Source organism: Leptodactylus fuscus, chromosome 2, assembly GCF_031893055.1.
Source record: "Leptodactylus fuscus isolate aLepFus1 chromosome 2, aLepFus1.hap2, whole genome shotgun sequence".
NCBI classification, from domain to species: Eukaryota; Metazoa; Chordata; class Amphibia; order Anura; family Leptodactylidae; genus Leptodactylus; species Leptodactylus fuscus.
The window spans coordinates 24,944,902-24,972,828 of NC_134266.1; the positions used below are offsets into that span (position 1 = coordinate 24,944,902).

A 27,927-nucleotide genomic window follows, 5' to 3' on the forward strand; every position below is an offset into this window, starting at 1 on the left:
GAGAAGCGATACTGTGCAGTGTATTACACAACTAGAGGAGTGATACTGTGCAGTCTATTACACAACTAGAGAAGTGATACTGTGCAGTGTATTACACAACTAGAGGAGTGATACTGTGCAGTCTATTACACAAATAGAGAAGTGATACTGTGCAGTGTATTACAGAACTAGAGAAGTGATACTGTGCAGTATATTACAGAACTAGAGAAGTGATACTGTGCAGTCTATTACAGAACTAGAGAAGTGATACTGTGCAGTATATTACAGAACTAGAGAAATGATACTGTGCAGTGTATTACAGAACTAGAGAAGTGATACTGTGCAGTCTATTACACAACCAGAAAAGTGATACTGTGCAGTGTATTACAGAACTAGAGAAGTGATACTGTGCAGTCTATTACACAACCAGAGAAGCGATACTGTGCAGTGTATTACAGAACTAGAGAAGTGATACTGTGCAGTCTATTACACAAATAGAGAAGTGATACTGTGCAGTGTATTACAGAACTAGAGAAGTGATACTGTGCAGTGTATTACAGAACTAGAGAAGTGATACTGTGCAGTGTATTACAGAACTAGAGAAGTGATACTGTGCAGTCTATTACACAAATAGAGAAGTGATACTGTGCAGTGTATTACAGAACTAGAGAAGTGATACTGTGCAGTGTATTACAGAACTAGAGAAGTGATACTGTGCAGTGTATTACAGAACTAGAGAAGTGATACTGTGCAGTGTATTACAGAACTAGAGAAGTGATACTGTGCAGTGTATTACAGAACTAGAGAAGTGATACTGTGCAGTGTATTACAGAACTAGAGAAGTGATACTGTGCAGTCTATTACAGAACTAGAGAAGTGATACTGTGCAGTGTATTACACAACTAGAGAAGTGATACTGTGCAGTGTATTACAGAACTAGAGAAGTGATACTGTGCAGTGTATTACAGAACTAGAGAAGTGATACTGTGCAGTGTATTACACAACTAGAGAAGTGATACTGTGCAGTATATTACAGAACTAGAGAAGTGATACTGTGCAGTGTATTACACAACTAGAGAAGTGATACTGTGCAGTCTATTACACAAATAGAGAAGTGATACTGTGCAGTGTATTACAGAACTAGAGAAGTGATACTGTGCAGTATATTACAGAACTAGAGAAGTGATACTGTGCAGTCTATTACACAACCAGAGAAGCGATACTGTGCAGTGTATTACACAACTAGAGGAGTGATACTGTGCAGTCTATTACAGAACTAGAGGAGTGATACTGTGCAGTCTATTACAGAACTAGAGAAGTGATACTGTGCAGTCTATTACACAAATAGAGAAGTGATACTGTGCAGTGTATTACAGAACTAGAGAAGTGATACTGTGCAGTCTATTACACAACCAGAGAAGCGATACTGTGCAGTGTATTACAGAACTAGAGGAGTGATACTGTGCAGTGTATTACACAACTAGAGGAGTGATACTGTGCAGTCTATTACACAACTAGAGAAGTGATACTGTGCAGTGTATTACACAACTAGAGGAGTGATACTGTGCAGTATATTACAGAACTAGAGAAGTGATACTGTGCAGTCTATTACAGAACTAGAGAAGTGATACTGTGCAGTATATTACAGAACTAGAGAAATGATACTGTGCAGTGTATTACAGAACTAGAGAAGTGATACTGTGCAGTCTATTACACAACCAGAAAAGTGATACTGTGCAGTGTATTACAGAACTAGAGAAGTGATACTGTGCAGTATATTACAGAACTAGAGAAGTGATACTGTGCAGTCTATTACACAACCAGAGAAGCGATACTGTGCAGTGTATTACAGAACTAGAGAAGTGATACTGTGCAGTCTATTACACAAATAGAGAAGTGATACTGTGCAGTGTATTACAGAACTAGAGAAGTGATACTGTGCAGTGTATTACAGAACTAGAGAAGTGATACTGTGCAGTGTATTACAGAACTAGAGAAGTGATACTGTGCAGTCTATTACACAAATAGAGAAGTGATACTGTGCAGTGTATTACAGAACTAGAGAAGTGATACTGTGCAGTGTATTACAGAACTAGAGAAGTGATACTGTGCAGTGTATTACAGAACTAGAGAAGTGATACTGTGCAGTGTATTACAGAACTAGAGAAGTGATACTGTGCAGTGTATTACAGAACTAGAGAAGTGATACTGTGCAGTCTATTACAGAACTAGAGAAGTGATACTGTGCAGTATATTACAGAACTAGAGAAGTGATACTGTGCAGTCTATTACACAACCAGAGAAGCGATACTGTGCAGTGTATTACACAACTAGAGGAGTGATACTGTGCAGTCTATTACACAAATAGAGAAGTGATACTGTGCAGTGTATTACAGAACTAGAGAAGTGATACTGTGCAGTCTATTACACAACTAGAGAAGTGATACTGTGCAGTGTATTACAGAACTAGAGAAGTGATACTGTGCAGTCTATTACAGAACTAGAGAAGTGATACTGTGCAGTGTATTACAGAACTAGAGAAGTGATACTGTGCAGTGTATTACAGAACTAGAGAAGTGATACTGTGCAGTGTATTACAGAACTAGAGAAGTGATACTGTGCAGTCTATTACACAAATAGAGAAGTGATACTGTGCAGTGTATTACAGAACTAGAGAAGTGATACTGTGCAGTGTATTACAGAACTAGAGAAGTGATACTGTGCAGTCTATTACAGAACTAGAGAAGTGATACTGTGCAGTCTATTACACAACTAGAGAAGTGATACTGTGCAGTGTATTACACAACTAGAGGAGTGATACTGTGCAGTCTATTACACAAATAGAGAAGTGATACTGTGCAGTGTATTACAGAACTAGAGAAGTGATACTGTGCAGTCTATTACACAACCAGAGAAGCGATACTGTGCAGTGTATTACACAACTAGAGGAGTGATACTGTGCAGTCTATTACACAACTAGAGAAGTGATACTGTGCAGTGTATTACAGAACTAGAGAAGTGATACTGTGCAGTATATTACAGAACTAGAGAAGTGATACTGTGCAGTCTATTACAGAACTAGAGAAGTGATACTGTGCAGTATATTACAGAACTAGAGAAATGATACTGTGCAGTGTATTACAGAACTAGAGAAGTGATACTGTGCAGTCTATTACACAACTAGAGAAGTGATACTGTGCAGTGTATTACAGAACTAGAGAAGTGATACTGTGCAGTCTATTACACAACCAGAGAAGTGATACTGTGCAGTGTATTACATAACTAGAAGAGTGATACTGTGCAGTGTATTACACAACTAGAGGAGTGATACTGTGCAGTGTATTACACAACCAGAGAAGTGATACTGTGCACTCTATTACAGAACTAGAGGAGTGATACTGTGCAGTCTATTAAAGAACTAGAGAAGTGATACTGTGCAGTGTATTACAGAACTAGAGAAGTGATACTGTGCAATCTATTACACAACTAGAGAAGTGATACTGTGCAGTGTATTACAGAACTAGAAGAGTGATACTGTGCAGTATATTACACAACTAGAGGAGTGATACTGTGCAGTGTATTACACAACTAGAGAAGTGATACTGTGCAGTGTATTACAGAACTAGAGAAGTGATACTGTGCAGTATATTACAGAACTAGAGAAGTGATACTGTGCAGTCTATTACAGAACTAGAGAAGTGATACTGTGCAGTATATTACAGAACTAGAGAAATGATACTGTGCAGTGTATTACAGAACTAGAGAAGTGATACTGTGCAGTCTATTACACAACTAGAGAAGTGATACTGTGCAGTGTATTACAGAACTAGAGAAGTGATACTGTGCAGTCTATTACACAACCAGAGAAGTGATACTGTGCAGTGTATTACATAACTAGAAGAGTGATACTGTGCAGTGTATTACACAACTAGAGGAGTGATACTGTGCAGTGTATTACACAACCAGAGAAGTGATACTGTGCACTCTATTACAGAACTAGAGGAGTGATACTGTGCAGTCTATTAAAGAACTAGAGAAGTGATACTGTGCAGTGTATTACAGAACTAGAGAAGTGATACTGTGCAATCTATTACACAACTAGAGAAGTGATACTGTGCAGTGTATTACAGAACTAGAAGAGTGATACTGTGCAGTATATTACACAACTAGAGGAGTGATACTGTGCAGTGTATTACACAACTAGAGAAGTGATACTGTGCAGTATATTACAGAACTAGAGAAGTGATACTGTGCAGTCTATTACAGAACTAGAGAAGTGATACTGTGCAGTCTATTACACAACTAGAGAAGTGATACTGTGCAGTCTATTACACAAATAGAGAAGTGATACTGTGCAGTGTATTACAGAACTAGAGAAGTGATACTGTGCAGTATATTACACAACCAGAGAAGTGATACTGTGCAGTCTATTACACAACCAGAGAAGCGATACTGTGCAGTGTATTACACAACTAGAGGAGTGATACTGTCCAGTCTATTACACAAATAGAGAAGTGATACTGTGCAGTGTATTACAGAACTAGAGAAGTGATACTGTGCAGTCTATTACACAACTAGAGAAGTGATACTGTGCAGTGTATTACACAACTAGAGGAGTGATACTGTGCAGTCTATTACACAAATAGAGAAGTGATACTGTGCAGTGTATTACAGAACTAGAGAAGTGATACTGTGCAGTCTATTACACAACTAGAGAAGTGATACTGTGCAGTCTATTACAGAACTAGAGAAGTGATACTGTGCAGTATATTACAGAACTAGAGAAGTGATACTGTGCAGTGTATTACAGAACTAGAGAAGTGATACTGTGCAGTCTATTACACAACCAGAGAAGCGATACTGTGCAGTGTATTACACAACTAGAGGAGTGATACTGTGCAGTCTATTACACAACTAGAGAAGTGATACTGTGCAGTGTATTACACAACTAGAGGAGTGATACTGTGCAGTCTATTACACAAATAGAGAAGTGATACTGTGCAGTGTATTACAGAACTAGAGAAGTGATACTGTGCAGTATATTACAGAACTAGAGAAGTGATACTGTGCAGTCTATTACAGAACTAGAGAAGTGATACTGTGCAGTATATTACAGAACTAGAGAAATGATACTGTGCAGTGTATTACAGAACTAGAGAAGTGATACTGTGCAGTCTATTACACAACCAGAAAAGTGATACTGTGCAGTGTATTACAGAACTAGAGAAGTGATACTGTGCAGTATATTACAGAACTAGAGAAGTGATACTGTGCAGTCTATTACACAACCAGAGAAGCGATACTGTGCAGTCTATTACACAAATAGAGAAGTGATACTGTGCAGTGTATTACAGAACTAGAGAAGTGATACTGTGCAGTCTATTACACAACTAGAGAAGTGATACTATGCAGTGTATTACAGAACTAGAGAAGTGATACTGTGCAGTCTATTATACAACCAGAGAAGTGATACTGTGCAGTGTATTACAGAACTAGAAGAGTGATACTGTGCAGTGTATTACACAACTAGAGGAGTGATACTGTGCAGTGTATTACACAACCAGAGAAGTGATACTGTGCACTCTATTACAGAACTAGAGGAGTGATACTGTGCAGTCTATTAAAGAACTAGAGAAGTGATACTGTGCAGTGTATTACAGAACTAGAGAAGTGATACTGTGCAATCTATTACACAACTAGAGAAGTGATACTGTGCAGTGTATTATAGAACTAGAAGAGTGATACTGTGCAGTATATTACACAACTAGAGGAGTGATACTGTGCAGTGTATTACACAACCAGAGAAGTGATACTGTGCACTCTATTACAGAACTAGAGGAGTGATACTGTGCAGTCTATTAAAGAACTAGAGAAGTGATACTGTGCAGTCTATTACACAACTAGAGAAGTGATACTGTGCAGTCTATTACACAAATAGAGAAGTGATACTGTGCAGTCTATTACACAAATAGAGAAGTGATACTGTGCAGTGTATTACACAACTAGAGAAGTGATACTGTGCAGTCTATTACACAACTAGAGAAGTGATACTGTGCAGTCTATTACAGAACTAGAGGAGTGATACTGTGCAGTCTATTACAGAACTAGAGGAGTGATACTGTGCAGTGTATTACAGAACTAGAGGAGTGATACTGTGCAGTCTATTACACAACTAGAGGAGTGATACTGTGCAGTCTATTACAGAACTAGAGGAGTGATACTGTGCAGTGTATTACACAACCAGAGAAGTGATACTGTGCAGTGTATTACAGAACTAGAGGAGTGACAGTGGACAAAAGACCGAAGGCAAGAATCTTGAAAGCAGCTCTGGTTGTGAATAGAGAATAGACAGTACACATACTTTCCTGGGTGTATGCACTGATAAGATTGGGGCTTCAGATGTGCATTACTTTGCTGTTGGGACCTTTACAAAGCAGTTTGTTCATTTCTCCCACTAGAGGGCAGGCCTGTGCAGCACAAGGGCAGCTTCATTACCCCACATACTATAAATCCAGGCGTCCTCAGTGTATGGCCACAGGTAATATCCACAGCCCAGCAAAGGTGTGGCCACACTATGGATAAAATTATAAGTTTGCATCATATGCAAACCTGCAAAGCATTTCATGTTGTTCACACTATTTTAATTGCAAACCGCGCCACTTTGCAGCGAAGACATAGATACAAACCCAGGCTGGTATATATGATCTTACCTTAAAGCTGGCCGTATATATGGCATAGATATCAGTAAGCTCGCGGCTCACCTATAGACATACATCACTATATCTAGTCTAGGTCTGGTCACCCAGCTTTCTCACAATCTCCAAAGTCAAATGCGCCTAGTCATGAAGATGTATGTGGGTAAAGGGATGTATCTAAAAAGACTTGCCATTCTGACCCCTGAGAAAGCCTGGTAATAACTGCAATGGTCTCCATAAAGATAAAACTCAGACACAGGAGAAGTGTACAAGGCAGATCAGAGGTCACCAGCGGCCACTCACCTGTCGGGCAGTCAGCAGGTAGACCGGTGTCAGAGAGGGCACAGAGCGGGACTCACAATCCAGGCCAAGACTGATGAGGATCTGTGTCAGCACCTCGTACCTCCGGGGGTTGCTGAGCTTCAGAGAGTCAAAGGTCCCCTTATCATCATCCATTTGACACTGCGGAGCGATCTCTAGTCTTACCTGAAGCCAAAATACACAGGAGAAAAAGAGTAATGCAGTAAAAAGAAGAAATAAATGATAATCCTCAGTGACACAAGTAATGAGTTATTAATAGAGATGAGCGTGTACTATTCCAAACTCCAGTAATGAATGGACGTAGCCGGCACAGAGGGGGTTAAGCGTGCCGGCCGCTTTTATTCATTCCTATGGGTGTGTGCTATTCGAAACGTCTGTTTCGAATAGTACTTGCTCATCTCTAGTTATTAATGGTCAGGTAAGTAATGTAATGTATGTACACAGTGACTGTACCAGCAGAATAGTGAGCGCAGCTCTGGAGTATAATACAGGATAAGTAATGTAATGTATGTACACAGTGACTGCACCAGCAGAATAGTGAGCGCAGCTCTGGAGTATAATACAGGATAAGTAATGTAATGTATGTACACAGTGACTGCACCAGCAGAACAGTGAGCGCAGCTCTGGAGTATAATACAGGATAAGTAATGTAATGTATGTACACAGTGACTGTACCAGCAGAATAGTGAGCGCAGCTCTGGAGTATAATACAGGATGTAACTCAGGATCAGTACAGGATAAGTAATGTAATGTATGTACAGTGACTGTACCAGCAGAATAGTGAGCGCAGCTCTGGAGTATAATACAGGATGTAACTCAGGATCAGTACAGGATAAGTAATGTAATGTATGTACAGTGACTGTACCAGCAGAATAGTGAGCGCAGCTCTGGAGTATAATACAGGATAAGTAATGTAATGTATGTACAGTGACTGTACCAGCAGAATAGTGAGCGCAGCTCTGGAGTATAATACAGGACGTAACTCAGGATCAGTACAGGATAAGTAATGTAATGTATGTACAGTGACTGTACCAGCAGAATAGTGAGCGCAGCTCTGGAGTATAATACAGGATGTAACTCAGGATCAGTACAGGATAAGTAATGTAATGTATGTACACAGTGACTGCACCAGCAGAATAGTGAGTGCAGCTCTGGAGTATAATACAGAATAAGTAATGTAATGTATGTACAGTGACTGTACCAGCAGAATAGTGAGCGCAGCTCTGGAGTATAATACAGGATGTAACCCAGGATCAGCACAGGATAAGTAATGTAATGTATGTACAGTGACTGTACCAGCAGAATAGTGAGCGCAGCTCTGGAGTATAATACAGGATGTAACTCAGGATCAGTACAGGATAAGTAATGTAATGTATGTACACAGTGACTGCACCAGCAGAATAGTGAGCGCAGCTCTGGAGTATAATACAGGATGTAACCCAGGATCAGCACAGGATAAGTAATGTAATGTATGTACAGTGACTGTACCAGCACAATAGTGAGTGCAGCTCTGGAGTATAATACAGGATGTAACTCAGGATCAGTACAGGATAAGTAATGTAATGTATGTACACAGTGACTGTACCAGCAGAATAGTGAGCGCAGCTCTGGAGTATAATACAGGATAAGTAATGTAATGTATGTACACAGTGACTGTACCAGCAGAATAGTGAGCGCAGCTCTGGAGTATAATACAGGATGTAACTCAGGATCAGTACAGGATAAGTAATGTAATGTATGTACACAGTGACTGCACCAGCAGAATAGTGAGCGCAGCTCTGGAGTATAATACAGGATAAGTAATGTAATGTATGTACACAGTGACTATACCAGCAGAATAGTGAGCGCAGCTCTGGAGTATAATACAGGATCAGTAATGTAATGTATGTACACAGTGACTAGCAGAATAGTGAGTGCAGCTCTGGAGTATAATACAGTATATATAAAAATGGATTTAGCAAGAAGAGATAATCACCTGACACAGAACGGCTTCTCCACCACAGTCTCCATAGGTTTGGTGGACTATTATCACATCTCGATTGTAGTTGTCCATGTAGCCCCATCCATCTACCTGATCACTGCTGTCCATCTCATACACATAGCCACTAGCTATGCCTGTGAAGTTAATTTGGTTTTCATTGGTTCTGTCAAAAATAAAACCTTGAACAGACTCCACTAGTTGAGACCTCCTTTGTAAACTCAAGATGCCAAATGTAAATGAGGATGAGAGTCCAAGGATCTTTCCACCAATTTCCATGTATGAAATAAACAGGTCGTGGACCTGGGGTGATATTGGCTCATCAGTCACTACAACCAATAACAGGCAGTTATCCGTCCATGGAGTCTTGAGGACTTGTTCTTCGGGAAGAGGGTAAACCACATATCTACATGGATCAAAGCACTGGAGAAGAACATCCTTGACTTGCTGCACCCTGTCTTGGGATGTGGGGCCACCATATATGAGCACATTCGGTGGCTTACCAGTTTTGTTCAGATTTGATGTTTCTTTAAGACAATCCACCTCAGAACTGTCCTCCAAGCTGTTGAAATCATCAGGGAGGTCCGGAATGTTTTCGGCAGATGCAAACTTGACCGACTCAATGGTGCAGTTCTCCAACTCAAGACACTCATGGCAGCTAGATAGGTGGAGATGTAGATGTTCTCCTCCAGCTTCGTCTTTCACTTTGGGATCGGTTCTACCGCTGGCATTTGAGTTTCCATCACTTGTTTGGCTACAAATCATCTCAGTGCTCTCGGCGACCCCCATTTTTTCTTTATGGTTCTTCTCAGGACTGGACACGTTTGGCTCCAGCTGGGTGGGTGTTGTCTCTACCGAACCACCTTCTCCTAAAACTTTTGCCTTATTTGTCACAGACTCTCTTAAGTGCACAGCTGTAAGACAACGACAAAACGCGTGTGACGCAACAACAAAAATAATATGAGGAAAGCCTACTTGACAACTGTTCCAAATTCTGGGATTGTCCCAAATTTTCAGAAACAATTCTGGCAAACTCCAGCTAAATGTGGGCACTCTTGCCATGGTGATGGTCCCAGGGTTGGGCTTCAATGCCTCAATTTTTACAATTACATTGGTGACTATAGGAAAAGGACTAAAATATACTAAAAATATCCAAAATGGTACAGATGCATAAATTTGGGCTCTTCAAAATTCATAGGTAAACCGTTAAAGGGGTTGTCCAATTACAACAAGTTACCCCCAACCACAGGATAGCGGGTAACTTGCTGATCCACCAATGGGACCCCACCATATGTAGCGACTGGTCGTAATTGTGCACCGCCATTTCATTCAATTTAATGGGAGTCGCCATATTTCCGACCAGCTGTTCCATTCAAACTTATTGCCCAACGTAACCAATCACAGGACAGCTTTCATTTCACATCATAAAAAAATGAAAGGACTGCTGCGATTGGTTGGTACGGGCAGCAAAAACAGTTCTGGACAATTTTCATAGATCTTCCCCGTAGTCTGTTGTCAGGGGCAACCAGTAGAATTTCGAAATCAGTGGTGTATAAGAATAACACAAAGGTGGTAAAAAGCTGTAAAGCGATAAAGTTGTAAATTTAGTTAACCATTTATAGAATGGGGGAGTTATATGTTTTTCTATATATGGAATTAGAATTGTGTTTCGATGTACAATACAAGTATATATGGACACAGTAGCGTCTATCCTGTAAGCGTCTCTCCGGTCCATTAGCCAGTACGCCTAGTCACCTCATGTGGGGGCTACGACTGATCTAAAGTCACCCAGATGGATCCAAACTAGTCAACCTAGCAACGGGCTGGGGTTCCTTAGACCCACCATTGTGAGGGCCCATTCTATGGCCCCCTATTAGTTGCAGCATAACCTCTGCTGTTTGTACACGTAGGTCCTATCACTAATACATATAAAAACATAATAGACCCTATTGACTCGCTTATGATTATGCAATGCTAGGCCTCCTGGCCCTTTTTCCTGTAGGCCCCAGAGACCGGTCCCCATGCATAATGTTACCCCTTATGGACCCTACTGTCCCACTTTTCAGTTTCGGAGCGGACTATGCAATGCTAGGCCTTATGGGCCCGTTTTCCTGTCGGGCCCCAGAGACTGGTCCCCATGCATTATATTACCCCATATGGACCCTACTGTCCCACTTTTCAGTTTCGGAGCGGACTATGCAATGCTAGGCCTTATGGGCCCTTTTTCCTGTAGGCCCCAGAGACCGGTCCCCATGCATAATGTTACCCCTTATGGACCCTACTGACCCACTTTTCAGTTTCGGAGCGGACTATGCAATGCTAGATCTCATGGGCCCTTTTTCCTGTAGGCCCCAGAGACCGGTCCCCATGCATTAGATTACCCCATATGGACCCTACTGACCCACTTTTCAGTTTCGGAGCGGACTATGCAATGCTAGGCCTCATGGGCCCTTTTTCCTGTAGGCCCCAGAGCCTGGTCCCCATGCATTATATTACCCCTTATGGACCCTACTGACCCACTTTTCAGTTTTGGAGCGGACTATGCAATGCTAGGCCTTATGGGCCCGTTTTCCTGTAGGCCCCAGAGACTGGTCCCCATGCATTATATTACCCCTTATGGACCCTACTGACCCACTTTTCAGTTTCGGAGCGGACTATGCAATGCTAGGCCTTATGGGCCCGTTTTCCTGTAGGCCCCAGAGACTGGTCCCCATGCATAATGTTACCCCTTATGGACCCTACTGACCCACTTTTCAGTTTCGAAGCGGACTATGCAATGCTAGACCTCATGGGCCCTTTTTCCTGTAGGCCCCAGAGACTGGTCCCCATGCATTAGATTACCCCATATGGACCCTACTGTCCCACTTTTCAGTTTTGGAGCGGACTATGCAATGCTAGGCCTCATGGGCCCGTTTTCCTGTAGGCCCCAGAGACTGGTCCCCATGCATTAGATTACCCCATATGGACCCTACTGTCCCACTTTTCAGTTTTGGAGCGGACTATGCAATGCTAGGCCTCATGGGCCCGTTTTCCTGTAGGCCCCAGAGCCTGGTCCCCAGGTGGGCCAGATAATGTTCCTCTGCATACATTATATTACCCCTTATGGACCCTACACTGCCATAGAGACGTCTTACCACCTGGCTGAGAAGATCTGGGCTCCTGTGCACTTCTCCTTGAACGGGGCTAGTGCTCCTAGGAATTTCCTCAGAAAATGACCCCGAGACGTTCTAAGCACAATCATGTGATAGAAATATTTCTGTCGTATAAGACTAGTAGACAGAGGGGCAGTGTGTGCCGCCTGTACTCTGCATATACACAATAGGGACATCTGACCACCGCCTAGAATAGAAACCATATGGGCTAATAAAACACTGCATTAATGTGTTACTATAGTCATCTACATGGAGGTGTGGTGACAGCCATAATCCACTCATAGCTACTGATATCAGTGATGGGTGAGGTACACGGAGCCTCGTGCCTCCCTGCCATCATTTGCTTTCAGACTATCTATGAGGATAGAATCTTACAGGTAATTTTTTGAGGAAGTGACCCGTTGTCCATCTGCAAGCGATCCTCCATGAATGCTATACCCAGCTCGCTGAAATTATCCACGCTTGCTTCTGCCAGTAATCGAGAAGAGTCTCCATGGCACAAGGCCAGAGGCAGACAGAAGTCCGAGAGGTTCCGAACCTGGCAAAAAAAACAACGAGAGGGGTAAAATAAATTATTACAGACTACGACATTGTGTAAAGATGGAAATCTTCAATGTTAAATCCACCTAAGTATTTCTTTCAAGTCACTGTGCATTTCTTCATATCACCTGTGGGGGCACTGCGGAGGAATTACACTTATTCCCAGACAGATTACAACTGATCGATGTGATCGGGGTGCAACCTGTGATCAGGGGCATAACTAAAAGCTCACGGGCCCTGGTGCAAAAACTCAGCTTAGGCCCTCTTTGCAACTTCTCCTCACCAACGTCCGTTTCATTCTCTCCATACATTTTACAGCATTTCTGTTTCTTTCTCTTTCTGGCCCAGGCGGCCATCATCTCCTCCCCACCCAGTAACCATGACTCCTTTTATGCCACAGCCTCCTACACAGAATCTCTCCTTGACTATATGTTGCTGAACAACTGCTTCTTTAGACGTTAAACCGTCAAATTTCTCCTTTCTGACAGTGGAAGGCTGTGTGTTGTGAATCTTCTTACTTCAGGGGGAATAAAATATAATACATTTATGATGCACAGACAGCCGGCTGCCAGCCATCAAAGGAAATCAGGAGATCAAAGAGGTTTATCCAGACTTAGTGTGCTGAGGGAGGCCTGTAGGCCCCCTTGGCTTATAGCCAGTGTGGCCCCTATAGTTAAGGAAGTAATTAGCTTGATTTTGGAGGAAAAAAGATCAACCCCACCAAATACAGGTTTGGGCAGTATCAGGTATCAATCATTGTATGTAATGGGGGTAATGGGAGACCTTCCCAGCCATTCACAAGCACTCTCAGAAATCCTCATATTCTCCAGATCGAGTTCCCACTCCGCAGCTAAATGCATCCTCCATAACCAATAATGTCAGGACATGAGATATAGGACAACCCAAACAAGGGCCAGGTAACCTGATCAAAGCCCTGTCATGTGGCATGGAAGCTCAGGTACAAGAGACGCTTCCCGTGCACTCAGGCTAGAAAGCAAACAGGGACGAGATGAGCATCAAAGTGGAGGAAACCGGCCAAGCCTCAAACAAGAGGATCGGACACAGCCAATGCCAGTCAAAGGGCATTGTGTCCTAAGAAGTCATCCCCGATGGGGAGGAACATCACACACAGGAGATGCTTTGTCCTACTAGTGTAATATAGACACAATGGGGGCAGATTATATAAACTACTACTCAGCCTAAATACAGGGGCCGCCCTTGCCCAGCTCTGCATGCCAGGCTCGCCAACCACTAGTATACCCTATACATTGTGTTTTACAAGTCGCACTGCCCAACCAATGCCCAATATGGTGGAAAATGAAAAATTAAAGGGCTTTCCCACAGGGTAGGGAATAAGTGTCTGATCTGTAAGGGGATACCCCAGGCAATTAGGAGGATTGGGACCTGATAAGAACTCCATGTGGATGGACTGTGGAGTGCATGCATTTCTATGAGGCTGCTGGAGATTTTGTCATGGCAGTCCCATAATAGAGAATGGAGTAATGGTCATACATGGGCGTTTGTGAGTCCTTTTTCTCATGTTCATTGGGATTCCAGGGGTCTGACCACCAGCGATGAGACTTTTATTCTGTTGATAGGGCATATGTCTCTATAGTGGGACAACACCTTTAACTTAAAGGGATTCTCTATTTCAAACAATCCCTGTCAGTCTACATGGACCTGTGGATGGTTTAATGCCCCAAATAGACCTGAGAGGTTGCCTTTAAGCTTACTGACCATAAGAACCATTATACGGACCATTATAGAGGGGTCTACAACCCCTTTCTGTCAGCCTCATAAAAGAGCGGATAAAAAAGTGGAACTTTAAAGAACTCTGAAAGATATAAATCTGGAGAATGACGTCTATTCAAAATAACAGGGCTCTCGAAAAACTTTGCTGGTTGTCACTGGAAAGAGTCAGCATGCTTGGTGTCAGACACACCCCTAACAGCTTACATCTCCATATAACACATGACTGTACTTTCCATAATGCAAATCACCAAAACCAGCCATATAAGTGCACTTATACATGGCATGACTATGACCTTCATTCTTCCTCTCTTCATACAGGTATATAATCTGCTATTGAACCCACCTCTGCTTGCTGTCTGAATTCTCCCTTCGATCATCTGCTGTAATATTCAATGGTATATAATCTGCTATTGAACCCACCTCTGCTTGCTGTCTGAATTCTCCCTTCGATCATCTGCTGTAATATTCAATGGTATATAATCCTGTATTTCACCTCTGCCTGATTACTGAACTATATCCTAGCATTTCATCCAGGCTGTATATTTTTTGCACTTCCATGTCTTCTTATCTGCACTAGTGTCAGTCTTTTGATCTTCACTGATTTTATTGGTGTTTCTGGCCAAGTGTTTACTTGGATCCACACTGCCAGTCTCCTCATGTGTCACAGTTTGTAGATTAATTAGTTAACGACTTAAATTAGTGCTAGTCTGAAGCTGTGCTTTCCTATATAAGTAGATATAGCTTATGGGGTGCATCTCATATGCGGGGGCATCTCATCTGCAGCATGCATCTTAACCAAAGTGCAGATTAACCGAAGTGCAGATTAACCAAAGTGCAGATTAACCAAAGTGCAGATTAACCAAAGTGCAGATTAACCAAAGTGCAGATTAACCAAAGTGCAGATTAACCAAAGTGCAGATTAACCAAAGTGCAGATTAACCAAAGTGCAGATTAACCAAAGTGCAGATTAACCAAAGTGCAGATTAACCAAAGTGCAGATTAACCAAAGTGCAGATTAACCAAAGTGCAGATTAACCAAAGTGCAGATTAACCAAAGTGCAGATTAACCAAAGTGCAGATTAACCAAAGTGCAGATTAACCAAAGTGCAGATTAACCAAAGTGCAGATTAACCAAAGTGCAGATTAACCAAAGTGCAGATTAACCAAAGTGCAGATTAACCAAAGTGCAGATTAACCAAAGTGCAGATTAACCAAAGTGCAGATTAACCAAAGTGCAGATTAACCAAAGTGCAGATTAACCAAAGTGCAGATTAACCAAAGTGCAGATTAACCAAAGTGCAGATTAACCAAAGTGCAGATTAACCAAAGTGCAGATTAACCAAAGTGCAGATTAACCAAAGTGCAGATTAACCAAAGTGCAGATTAACCAAAGTGCAGATTAACCAAAGTGCAGATTAACCAAAGTGCAGATTAACCAAAGTGCAGATTAACCAAAGTGCAGATTAACCAAAGTGCAGATTAACCAAAGTGCAGATTAACCAAAGTGCAGATTAACCAAAGTGCAGATTAACCAAAGTGCAGATTAACCAAAGTGCAGATTAACCAAAGTGCACTTATACATGGCACTTAAACAGGGCACGAAACAGGCTAACCATGGCAGAACACCAGGTAAATTTCAACCTAAAACAACAAGTTTTACCTCATGGTATCCTGTAGCTGCACTGTCTCTTACTATCTTAGCCATTGTCTTCCTGCAGATCTCTCCTCCATCTCTACCACCAGTACACACCATCCATATCAGTCCCTCTTTTCTTCCTTCTCCCATGTACAGCTCTCACACACTTTTCACACTCTTTAATCATCCCTTTATTTCTTTTAGCAGTGACACCAAACAGAAGCGCCCACATAAATCACTGAACCACCTTCTGTCTCTGTCCATGTTACTCCTCCTCGCTGCTGGGGACATCTCTCCTAACCCCGGCCCTCCTTCCTTCACTAACTCTTCTCCCTGCACACATAGAAGGCCTACAAACCTCATCAATATTTACCGTGTTCCTTCCCCTCATCTCTCCCCTGTCTCCTTTAACTGCTCTCTCTGGAACGCCCGCTCAGTGTGTAACAAACTAGAATATATTAATGACTTATTCCTTAGTAAATCCCTCGGCCTGCTCGCCTTTACTGAAACTTGGATCCAGCAGGCAGACACTGCCTCCCCTGCTGCTCTGTGTCATGGTGGCCTACAATTCTCACATACCTCTAGGCCTGACAACAGGCAGGGTGGTGGGGTAGGCTTACTCCTGTCCCCACAGTGCATTTTTCAGTCCATTCCCCCGGTCCCCTCACTCACATTCTCCTCATTTGAAGTCCATGCTATCAGACTTTTCCGGCCACTCTCCTTACGTGTAGCTGTGATCTACCGCCCACCTGGCTCACCCTACCAATTTTTGGACCACTTTGCTTCTTGGCTTCCCCACTTTTTATCCAGTGACATTCCTACCCTCATCATGGGTGACTTTAACATCCCTATTGCCCCCCCTCACTCCCCGGCTGCCTCACAGTTTCTCTCATTAACCACTTCTCTTGGTCTCTCACAATGTTCTTCCTCCGCCACACATATAGACGGTAACACGATTGATCTAGTCTTCCATCGACTCCTCACAGTCTCTAAATTTTCTAACTCTTCTCTGCCGCTTTCTGACCACAATCTTCTATCTCTCACCATCAGTGCTCTCTCCCCTTCACAAGACGCCCCTATCCATCACACATATAGGAACTTGCGTGCTATTGACACCCAGCACCTCTCAGATACTCTACAGTCCTCCCTGTCCCCCATCTCTTCAATCTCCTGTCCCAATCTGGCCACCAGTCACTATAATGATACCCTCAAAAATGCATTGGATGAGGTTGCTCCCCCCTCCACTCGTAAAGTCCCACATAGGAGGCATCAGCCCTGGCACACGCCACAGACACGATTTCTTCAGCGCTGCTCTAGGTGTGCCGAACGTCTATGGAGAAAATCACGCTCACCTGCAGATTTCCTCCACTTCAAGTTTATGCTTAAAACATATAGCTCTGCCCTTTACCTTGCCAAACAAGACTATTTCACCGCCCTCATCTCTTCTCTCTCAAGCAACCCTAAAAGGCTTTTTGAAACCTTTCACTCCTTACTCACACCCAAGGTGCAGACGCCATTCACAGACCTTAGTGCTGATGACCTGGCCATGTATTTCCATGATAAAATTGATAAGATCCATCAGGAAATTACTGCCCAAGCCCCAGGTGGCATTGACTCCCACACCTACGATAGTACTGATCCCCTCACCAGCCGCACTTATGACTGTCCATTCTCATCTTTTGAACCTGTCACAGAAGAGGAAGTTTCCCAGCTACTTTCTTCATCTCGCCCCACAACCTGCAGTAGTGACCCCTTCCCCTCACACCTTCTCCAATCTCTGTCCCCTGCTGTCACTACTTACCTTACTAAAATATTTAACCTCTCTCTCTCTTCTGGAATCTTCCCATCCTCCTTCAAGCATGCTGTTATAATCCCGCTACTGAAAAAACCCTCCCTGGACCCATCCTGTGCTGCTAACTATCGACCCGTCTCTAACCTCCCCTTCATCTCTAAACTTTTGGAACGCCTGGTTTATTCTCGGTTAATCCGTTATCTCTCTGCTAACTCTCTGCTTGACCCCTTACAATCTGGTTTCCGCGCTCTGCACTCTACTGAAACAGCTCTCACAAAAGTCTCTAATGATCTACTAAAGGCTAAATCCAATGGTGACTTCTCTCTTCTTATTCTTCTGGACCTCTCTGCAGCTTTTGACACTGTTGACCATCAACTTCTCCTCACTATGCTCCGCTCAGTTGGCCTCAATGACACTGCGCTCTCCTGGTTCTCCTCTTATCTCTCAGGCCGCACTTTCAGTGTATCATTTGCGGGCTCTGTTTCCTCCCCTCTTTCCCTTGCTGTTGGGGTTCCTCAGGGCTCGGTCCTCGGCCCCCTGCTCTTTTCTCTCTACACAGCCCCCATTGGACAAACCATCGCCAGATTTGGCTTCAGGTACCATCTTTATGCTGATGACACCCAATTATACACATCTTCCCGTGACATCACCCCTGCACTCATTCAGAACACCAGTGACTGTCTCTCTGCTGTCTCTAATATCATGTCCTCGCTCTATCTGAAACTAAATCTCTCTAAGACTGAACTACTACTGTTTCCACCATCTAACAGATCTGTCCCTGATATATCCATTGCAGTCTCAGGCCTTACTATAACTCCTAGGCAGCATGCCCGCTGCCTTGGGGTCATATTTGACGCAGACCTTTCCTTCACCCCTCATATTGAATCACTCGCACGTTCATGTCACCTCCACCTCAAAAACATCTCCAGAATACGCCCTTTCCTTACCAGAGATACACTAAAGACACTTATTGTCTCTCTGATTCATTCTCGCCTTGACTACTGTAATTCCTTACTAATCGGTCTTCCCCTCACTAAACTCTCTCCTCTACAATCTATTCTGAATGCAGCGGCCAGGCTCATCTATCAGGCTAGACGCTACAGCGATGCCTCCGGTCTGTGCCAGTCGCTACATTGGCTGCCTATTCATTATAGAATAAAATATAAAGTTATTACTCTCATCCACAAGGCTCTCCATAATGCCGCACCTCCCTACATTTCTTCCCTCATCTCTGTCTACCGCCCAACCCGTGCTCTCCGCTCACTCAATGACCTAACACTTACATCCTCTATTATCAGAACCTCCCATGCTCGTATACAAGACTTCTCCCGAGCTGCACCACTTCTCTGGAATGCTCTACCCCGGACAATCAGATTAACTCCCAACTTCTACAGTTTCAAACGCAAACTAAAGACGCATCTTTTCAGACAAGCCTATCACAATTCCTAATGCACAAAATTGTCTGAACACTGTATAAGCAATGCCGCCCCTGCTACCTCTTGTGTCACCCTCTCTACCTCATAGATTGTAAGCTCTTTTGAGCAGGGCCCTCAGTCCCATTGTGTGAAATGACGTTCTTTGTTATGTATGTCTGTATCTGAACCCTATAAATTGTACAGCGCTGCGGAATATGTTGGCGCTATATAAATAAAATGTATTATTATTATTATTATTGAAGTGGCAAGTTCATTCAACTCTTATGAATACAGCTCTGAAGTATAACACAGGCTGTAGATTATCAGCCCCATACAGGGATCACAATGTACATTTTTTCCTATCAGTATGTCTTTGTAGAATTGGAGGAGATCCACAAAAACACAGGGAGAACATACAAACTCCTTGCAGATGTTGTTCCTGGCGGGATTCGAACCCAGAGCTCCAGCGTTGCAAGGCTACAGTGCTAACCACTGAGCCCCCGTGTTGCCCCAGGCTCTAGCTTATTTGTGCAGGGTACACAACGACTAAGTCTATTCATTCTACATGTAAGATGGCGTGATAAGGTGGACATCCCCTTTATGTTGCATACACCAAAAAGCTCATGTCCACGGTCAGTCATACAACCTGATAATATATAATAACCCCACACCAGTGATGAATCCGATCTCCGTCCCCGCGCTTTAGGTTTACACTAATGTTTAGATTTACAGGTTTACACAACACAAGGGATGGGGAGGGAGGACAAAGGATCTGAGCATGGGGGGGGGGTCACCTTTTTTGGAGAGTGTGAAGCAGCTGATAAGGTTTCACTGGGTAATGAAGCGCTCTCCGTAATAAAGGCGATCCTCCTGACTCCGAGATCGCTATCTCTGGGGGGCCCCAGCAGAAGGCTCCACTTGTTCAGATCTTCAAAGAGCTGCAAAAAGAGACATCGGAAATGAAAGGTAATGGAAACCAAAGTCAATACCAGAAAGAGGAGGATCCCTCCATAGTATATACATGGTGTACATGGCATTAATACTGCATGAGACGTCACACGCATGCACTGCTGGCCAAACATCAAGCTGCACACATGCTCCATTGCTGTGGCCCTCGACATATGTGGCCCTTGGCCTTGAAAGTGGAGTATAAAAAGTTGAACATGTTACGGGTGGATAAATAATAAGTTATAATAAAAATCAATTCTCCCATTCATTTTACTAAAGGGAAATAGTCAGCAAGATGCAGTTAATGGAATCACTGGTATTGTTACTTTAGTACATTTATTTACTGCTATGATTACATTACATCTGTCAGCAGAAGCAGCGTGAATTCTTGCTGATGGTTTCCACCTAGAGACTTGTTTGTTTGTAGTACAATGAATATTAATGATAGTGATAAAAGGCATTTTTTCCCTTATAAAGCTATACGTAGCCTAAGTGATAGGCACAACCATTAGTACATACCTTCTAACTCTCCCAGAAACCCCGGGAAACTCCTAAAAAATAGGAGATCCTGAACCATCAGACCCCAACATATCTATCTGCAGGGCTGGGGTGATATGCTGGTTCTGGTGATACTAACCTATCTATCTGCAGTGCTGGGGTGATATGCTGGATCTGGTGACACTAACCTATCTATCTGCAAGGCTGGGGTGATATGCCGGTTCTGGTGAAAGTAACCTATCTATCTGCAGGGCTGGGGTGATATGCTAGTTCTGGTGACACTAACCTATCTATCTGCAGGGCTGGGGTGATATGCTGGTTCTGGTGACAGTAACCTACCTATCTGCAGGGCTGGGGTGATACGCTGGTTCTGGTGACACTAACCTATCTATCTGTAGGGCTGGGGTGATATGCTGGTTCTGGTGACACTAACCTATCTATCTGCAGGACTGGGGTGATATGCTGGTTCTGGTGACACTAACCTATCTATCTGTAGGGCTGGGGTGATATACTGTGGTCTGCTGACACTAACCTATCTATCTGCAGGGCTGGGATGATATGCTGGTTCTGGGCGACACTAACCTATCTATCTGCAGGACTGGGATGATATACTGGTTCTGGTGACACTAACCTATCTATCTGCAGGGCTGGGGTGATATGCTGGTGCTGGTGACAGTAACCTATCTATCTGCAGGGCTGGGGTGATATGCGGGTGCTGGTGACAGTAACCTATCTATCTGCAGGGCTGGGGTGATATGCTGGTGCTGGTGACAGTAACCTATCTATCTGCAGGGCAGGGGAGATATGCTGTATCTGGTGACACTAACCTATCTATCTGCAGGGCTGGGGTGATATGCTGGTACTGGTGACAGTAACCTATCTATCTGCAGGGCTGGGGTGATATGCGGGTTCTGGTGACACTACCCTATCTATCTGCAGGGCTGGGGTGATATGCTGGTACTGGTGACAGTAACCTATCTATCTGCAGGGCTGGGGTGATATGCTGGTACTGGTGACAGTAACCTATCTATCTGCAGGACTGGGGTGATATGCGGGTTCTGGTGACACTAACCTATCTATCTGCAGGGCTGGGGTGATATGGTTTCTTAGAACTCTTTGTGGTTCTTCTGTTATTCTTCCTGGAAATTAATTAATAAATTGATAACTGGATGTCACCACAATTAGACACTGTCCATTCAGCGTTTCTAGTATCACACTGGTTAAGGATACACCGGCCCCTTTAACAGGGCAAATGATGACACAAGCTGTCAATTTATTTAGACATTTCTAGGAGGAATAACAGAGGAACACCACAACAGAAAATTCTAAGAGAGACTCTGCTCTAATTGTTATGCTAGGAGTAATTACTAAAACAGGTGACAGGTCCTATTTATCTACATAATACCGGAAGCCTCCTTTAAACGACAGACATAAAGGCACATATAGATCACAGGGTATCATAGGCAGAAACACATGGAGCTCTTTAAAGGGGTACACGCATCATAAACATTTAGGGGATATCCTCTACTTTAAGCAAGCAGGTTATGTCCCCCATACTTCTAGCAAGGGAGGGTCCCATAGGTGAACCACCCTACCCCTTTATGTTAGGAGTACCCCTTTAAATTGTCAGGTGTAGTAGAGATTTATCAAGGCCTAAAGTACCTGGGAATTGTCAATGAAGAAGGCTTTGCTGCCCACTCTGAGGCACAGCTTTTCCTCCCCCGGCCCCTGTCGTCCACTATGGATCTTTTTCCCCTGCTCCTGATTGTGGGTGCAAAATGTGAACGAGCTGGTCCTATGGAATTGGCGCACACAGCTCCGGATCAGTAAAGCGTAGCAGGACCGGAAACGCAGCCACAAATACACGTAGCAGAGGGTTATGAGCATGACGTTCGGTGACGTGGAGGATGGAGGTGGGGGGTGGGCACACACAGCCCTTAAATCAGAGATCCCATATAGACGTGAATTGTGGGGGGCCCTGAAGGTAAATCCCCTCAATGTCCAGAAACTCCTGCTCTACAGAAAAAAAAGATAAAAGTAAAACAAAGTCAAAGATTCTAAATAAAGAAAATTTCCAAAAACCAAATGGTAAATAGAAGACCTTCAGTCGCCCCTAAAGCCAATGTCCCTGTAACATAACAGTGAATATAACAAAAAAAAAAAAAAAAAAAAAATTCTGCACCGGTCAATGTCAGAAATTATCTTTATAGCAGTCGTATCTCCGATACTCAATTAGAGGTCCAAACCCTCAGCTTCCATCTGAAGAGTGTCTTTGTTTCCAGCCACCACTAGAGGCGCTCTCTACATATCATTGCAACAGTGGGGGGAATTTACTAAGACTGACATTCTGTACGCCAGTCTTAATCATATCCCTGGCTAGTGCAAGATGAATTGTTATGAGGATGTGGCCAGTTATATTAACATTTGTTTCACATCTGCGCCTGAGTGTCCGTTGTTCTTATCCGATGAAGGACCAGAACAACAGATACACAGACTAAGGGTGCATGCACACTGAGTAACGCCGGGCGTGTATGAGAGCCGTACACGCCGGCATTACAGCAGACTGCCGAACACTTCCCATTCACTTCAATGGGAGCGCTCGTAACAGCGATGTTTACGAGCGCTCCCATTGAAGTGAATGGGAAGTGTTCGGCAGCCCTGCTGTAACGCCGGCGTGTACGGCTCTCATACACGCCCGGCGTTACGTAGTGTGCATGCACCCTAATAGGGCCCATCAGGTGTCCATTCTATTAAACTGAAAGGACGGGTGTTAGACCAAATCACTTATTGATGAATACCAATAGGCCATCAATATGCAAGACCCAGAAACCCCTTTAAGGCTACATCTATGCACAGATTTATGGGTGTCCTAATGGCTATAGGGGGCCTTCCCCAACTTTAGAAGAAATGCTACTGTCTATGAGTAATTGAGAATTAAAGGGGGAATATCCCACCTATCTACCCCTGGCCCACCCATGGGGTGTTGGGCAATAGTATTGGAGCGGTGTAAGGGTTCATCCTACCGACACATCAAAGTATTCTTACCGCCATGTGAATGATGTTTACCAAGGGCGGAGTAACACACATCTGAGGTCACACAAGGTCACTGGCGACTTACCTGCCTACAGGCCTGCACACATGAATTTTACATCGCTGCATATTGTACACAGTCGGTTTCTGATGTTACAGGGGTTGTCCATGTGCTTGTTAGTTTAATATAGTTACATATACTGGACGCTGAATCCAAGAATATTTAGATAACAGGGCTGGGATAGCAAAGTCATTGCCCGGGGTGAAGGAAAAGTCTAACTCCATGACTCATGTCAGTGTAGATCTCAAGCATGCACATAAAAAACACTGCAACACATAGAAGGCCATGCAGAAGCCAATAGGAATGTGAGAAAGAAACAGAGGTCTAATACTGCCCTGACATAACAGACTGATACCGGGCCAACCATCTAATGCGTACTGGGCCCTTCTACACCAGCAGAATAGTGAGCACAGCTCTGGAGTATAATACAGGATGTAACTGAGGATCAGTACAGGATAAGTAATGTAATGTATGTACACAGTGACTGCACCAGCAGAATAGTGAGCGCAGCTCTGGAGTATAATACAAGATAAGTAATGTAATGTATGTACACAGTGACTGTACCAGCAGAATAGTGAGCGCAGCTCTGGAGTATAATACAGGATAAGTAATGTAATGTATGTATACAGTGACTGTACCAGCAGAATAGTGAGCACAGCTCTGGAGTATAATACAGGATGTAACTCAGGATCAGTACAGGATAAGTAATGTAATGTATGTACACAGTGACTGCACCAGCAGAATAGTGAGCGCAGCTCTGGAGTATAATACAGGATAAGTAATGTAATGTATGTATACAGTGACTGCACCAGCAGAATAGTGAGCGCAGCTCTGGAGTATAATACAGGATGTAACTCAGGATCAGTACAGGATAAGTAATGTCATGTATGTACACAGTGATTGTACCAGCAGAATAGTGAGCACAGCTCTGGAGTATAATACAGGATAAGTAATGTAATGTATGTATACAGTGACTGTACCAGCAGAATAGTGAGCGCAGCTCTGGAGTATAATACAGGATAAGTAATGTAATGTATGTATACAGTGACTGCACCAGCAGAATAGTGAGCACAGCTCTGGAGTATAATACAGGATGTAACTCAGGATCAGTACAGGATAAGTAATGTAATGTATGTACACAGTGACTGCACCAGCAGAATAGAGAGCGCAGCTCTGGAGTATAATACAGGATAAGTAATGTAATGTATGTATACAGTGACTGCACCAGCAGAATAGTGAGCGCAGCTCTGGAGTATAATACAGGATGTAACTCAGGATCAGTACAGGATAAGTAATGTCATGTATGTACACAGTGATTGTACCAGCAGAATAGTGAGCACAGCTCTGGAGTATAATACAGGATAAGTAATGTAATGTATGTATACAGTGACTGTACCAGCAGAATAGTGAGCGCAGCTCTGGAGTATAATACAGGATAAGTAATGTAATGTATGTACACAGTGACTGTACCAGCAGAATAGTGAGCGCAGCTCTGGAGTATAATACAGGATATAACACAGGATCAGTACAGGATAAGTAATGTAATGTATGTACACAGTGACTGTACCAGCAGAATAGTGAGCGCAGCTCTGGAGTATAATACAGGATAAGTAATGTAATGTATGTACACAGTGACTGTACCAGCAGAATAGTGAGCGCAGCTCTGGAGTATAATACAGGATAAGTAATGTAATGTATGTACACAGTGACTGTACCAGCAGAATAGTGAGCGCAGCTCTGGAGTATAATACAGGATATAACACAGGATCAGTACAGGATAAGTAATGTAATGTATGTACACAGTGACTGTACCAGCAGAATAGTGAGCGCAGCTCTGGAGTATAATACAGGATAAGTAATGTAATGTATGTATACAGTGACTGTACCAGCAGAATAGTGAGCGCAGCTCTGGAGTATAATACAGGATAAGTAATGTAATGTATGTACACAGTGACTGTACCAGCAGAATAGTGAGCGCAGCTCTGGAGTATAATACAGGATATAACACAGGATCAGTACAGGATAAGTAATGTAATGTATGTACACAGTGACTGTACCAGCAGAATAGTGAGCGCAGCTCTGGAGTATAATACAGGATAAGTAATGTAATGTATGTACACAGTGACTGTACCAGCAGAATAGTGAGCGCAGCTCTGGAGTATAATACAGGATAAGTAATGTAATGTATGTACACAGTGACTGTACCAGCAGAATAGTGAGCGCAGCTCTGGAGTATAATACAGGATATAACACAGGATCAGTACAGGATAAGTAATGTAATGTATGTACACAGTGACTGTACCAGCAGAATAGTGAGCGCAGCTCTGGAGTATAATACAAGATGTAACTCAGGATCAGTACAGGATAAGTAATGTAATGTATGTACACAGTGACTGCATCGGCAGAATAGTGAGCGCAGCTCTGGAGTATAATACAGGATGTAACTCAGGATCAGTACAGGATAAGTAATGTAATGTATGTACACAGTGACTGCACCAGCAGAATAGTGAGCGCAGCTCTGGAGTATAATACAGGATAAGTAATGTAATGTATGTACACAGTGACTGCACCAGCAGAATAGTGAGCGCAGCTCTGGAGTATAATACAGGATAAGTAATGTAATGTATGTACACAGTGACTGCACCAGCAGAATAGTGAGCGCAGCTCTGGAGTATAATACAGGATAAGTAATGTAATGTATGTACACAGTGACTGCACCAGCAGAATAGTGAGCGCAGCTCTGGAGTACACAATAAATAACATTAAAAAAAAACAAACAACTCTTATGTACAGTAGTTAATATAAAATGTTGGACATAGGCTTAAAAGAGGACTGAAGGTCTTATACTTGCACATATTTTGGTTATATCTTGCACTATCAGACGTGTGACTATACTATGTATATTTCTCACTTATGCAGTCTTGGATATAACCACACCTATATCACCAGCACAGTATAGCTTTAGGCTTGGTGTCTGACTTTGCAGGCTACTCCTGAATCTAGCCAGTTTCACAGTGATATATGCCACACTTCCATATAGCTTCATACCCATGCACCATTCAAAGGGGGGCGACAACCCCAATGTAAACTGCAGAGTCTGACATTTTGGCTGTCACCCAGCTTTCCCAGATCTAGATATAAAGGAAAACATCTGATGTTATCTTTAACAATTTAGGGAGAGGACACACAGAGACAATGTGACTGACACTCCACTCCCTCAGCATTATATGGGAACAATCTCTCGAGTCGCCCCCTGCTGTCATATTGCTATAATTTCTAACATAATCCTGACAACACCCAGCTTTCCCAGAAACCTGAATATAATATTTGCCTTCTGCTGCAGGACCGCTATGGCATTATTCCCTTCAGGAGTCTATGAAAGCTGAGGGATAACCCTTGCAAGACTCCAATGGCTTCCATCCTGGCTGTCACCCAACTTTCCCAGATATAGAAAATGAAACAACTTTTAACAAACTGATGCCAGATTTTTTGTTTCATTGGAGGGGGTGCTCCTCATGAGTTTTTAGGTTCTGCATTGTAAAACTGGACTGACACAATGATTAACCCTTTATGTGGTAGTAGCATAGATGAATGCATGTATAAGGAGGGTAATACTCAGTGTCACTACAACAAGCAGCACTGCCTCCCTTCTGTGCAGAGAATTAGATCAGCACATCAGAGCAGAACATGCATTACAGGCGCCATGACAGGCTGGGTGACAACAATCCCTCCCTGTACGAGCAGACACAGCACAACATACAACTCACATGCACTCCTATGGAGCCTTGACACTGACACCAAACGTGAATTCATCGTACAACCTTGCTATTCTGTCGCTGTCATTGCTCCAGCCAATCCAGGCTCCGTTCTCTATACAAGGTTTCTAGGCATTTTGATACGTGACTCTTGATTGGCAGACTTCTGACAAGGAGAAAGTTGCTATCTCCTGATTGGTTGACCCTGCCCAGCCTCTGAAAGGGAACCCGGAAGTAAGCTAAGTGCTGGCAGCGGAGTTATGAATTGAAGAGTAAATCTTTATTAACAAAAGTGTAAAATAAACAAATGTAATGCTAATAGGCATAGGATGATGGGACTTGTAGTTTAATTACATTTAATTACATTTATTGTAA

The 27,927-nt window shown here is 43.1% G+C and overlaps 1 protein-coding gene across 2 annotated transcripts in view; it reads right to left on the reverse strand.

Annotated features, from left to right (window-relative positions):
- The window catches only part of HLCS (holocarboxylase synthetase), a 143,336-nt gene extending 115,739 nt beyond the window's left edge, over nt 1-27,597 (reverse strand). Inside the window, exons 1-6 of one of the 2 annotated variants that reach the window (XM_075263463.1) lie at nt 27,565-27,597; nt 22,369-22,722; nt 20,055-20,198; nt 12,501-12,663; nt 8,971-9,887; nt 6,978-7,160 (exon numbers count right to left, since the gene is read on the reverse strand). In XM_075263463.1, coding sequence (XP_075119564.1) covers nt 6,978-7,160; nt 8,971-9,887; nt 12,501-12,663; nt 20,055-20,198; nt 22,369-22,593 — 1,632 coding nt within the window. In that variant the 5' untranslated portion in view covers nt 22,594-22,722; nt 27,565-27,597. The remainder of the gene's footprint in view (nt 1-6,977; nt 7,161-8,970; nt 9,888-12,500; nt 12,664-20,054; nt 20,199-22,368; nt 22,723-27,564) is intronic. The other variant, XM_075263464.1, reaches the window with a different exon arrangement.
- Nucleotides 27,598-27,927: the final 330 nt, after the last annotated feature.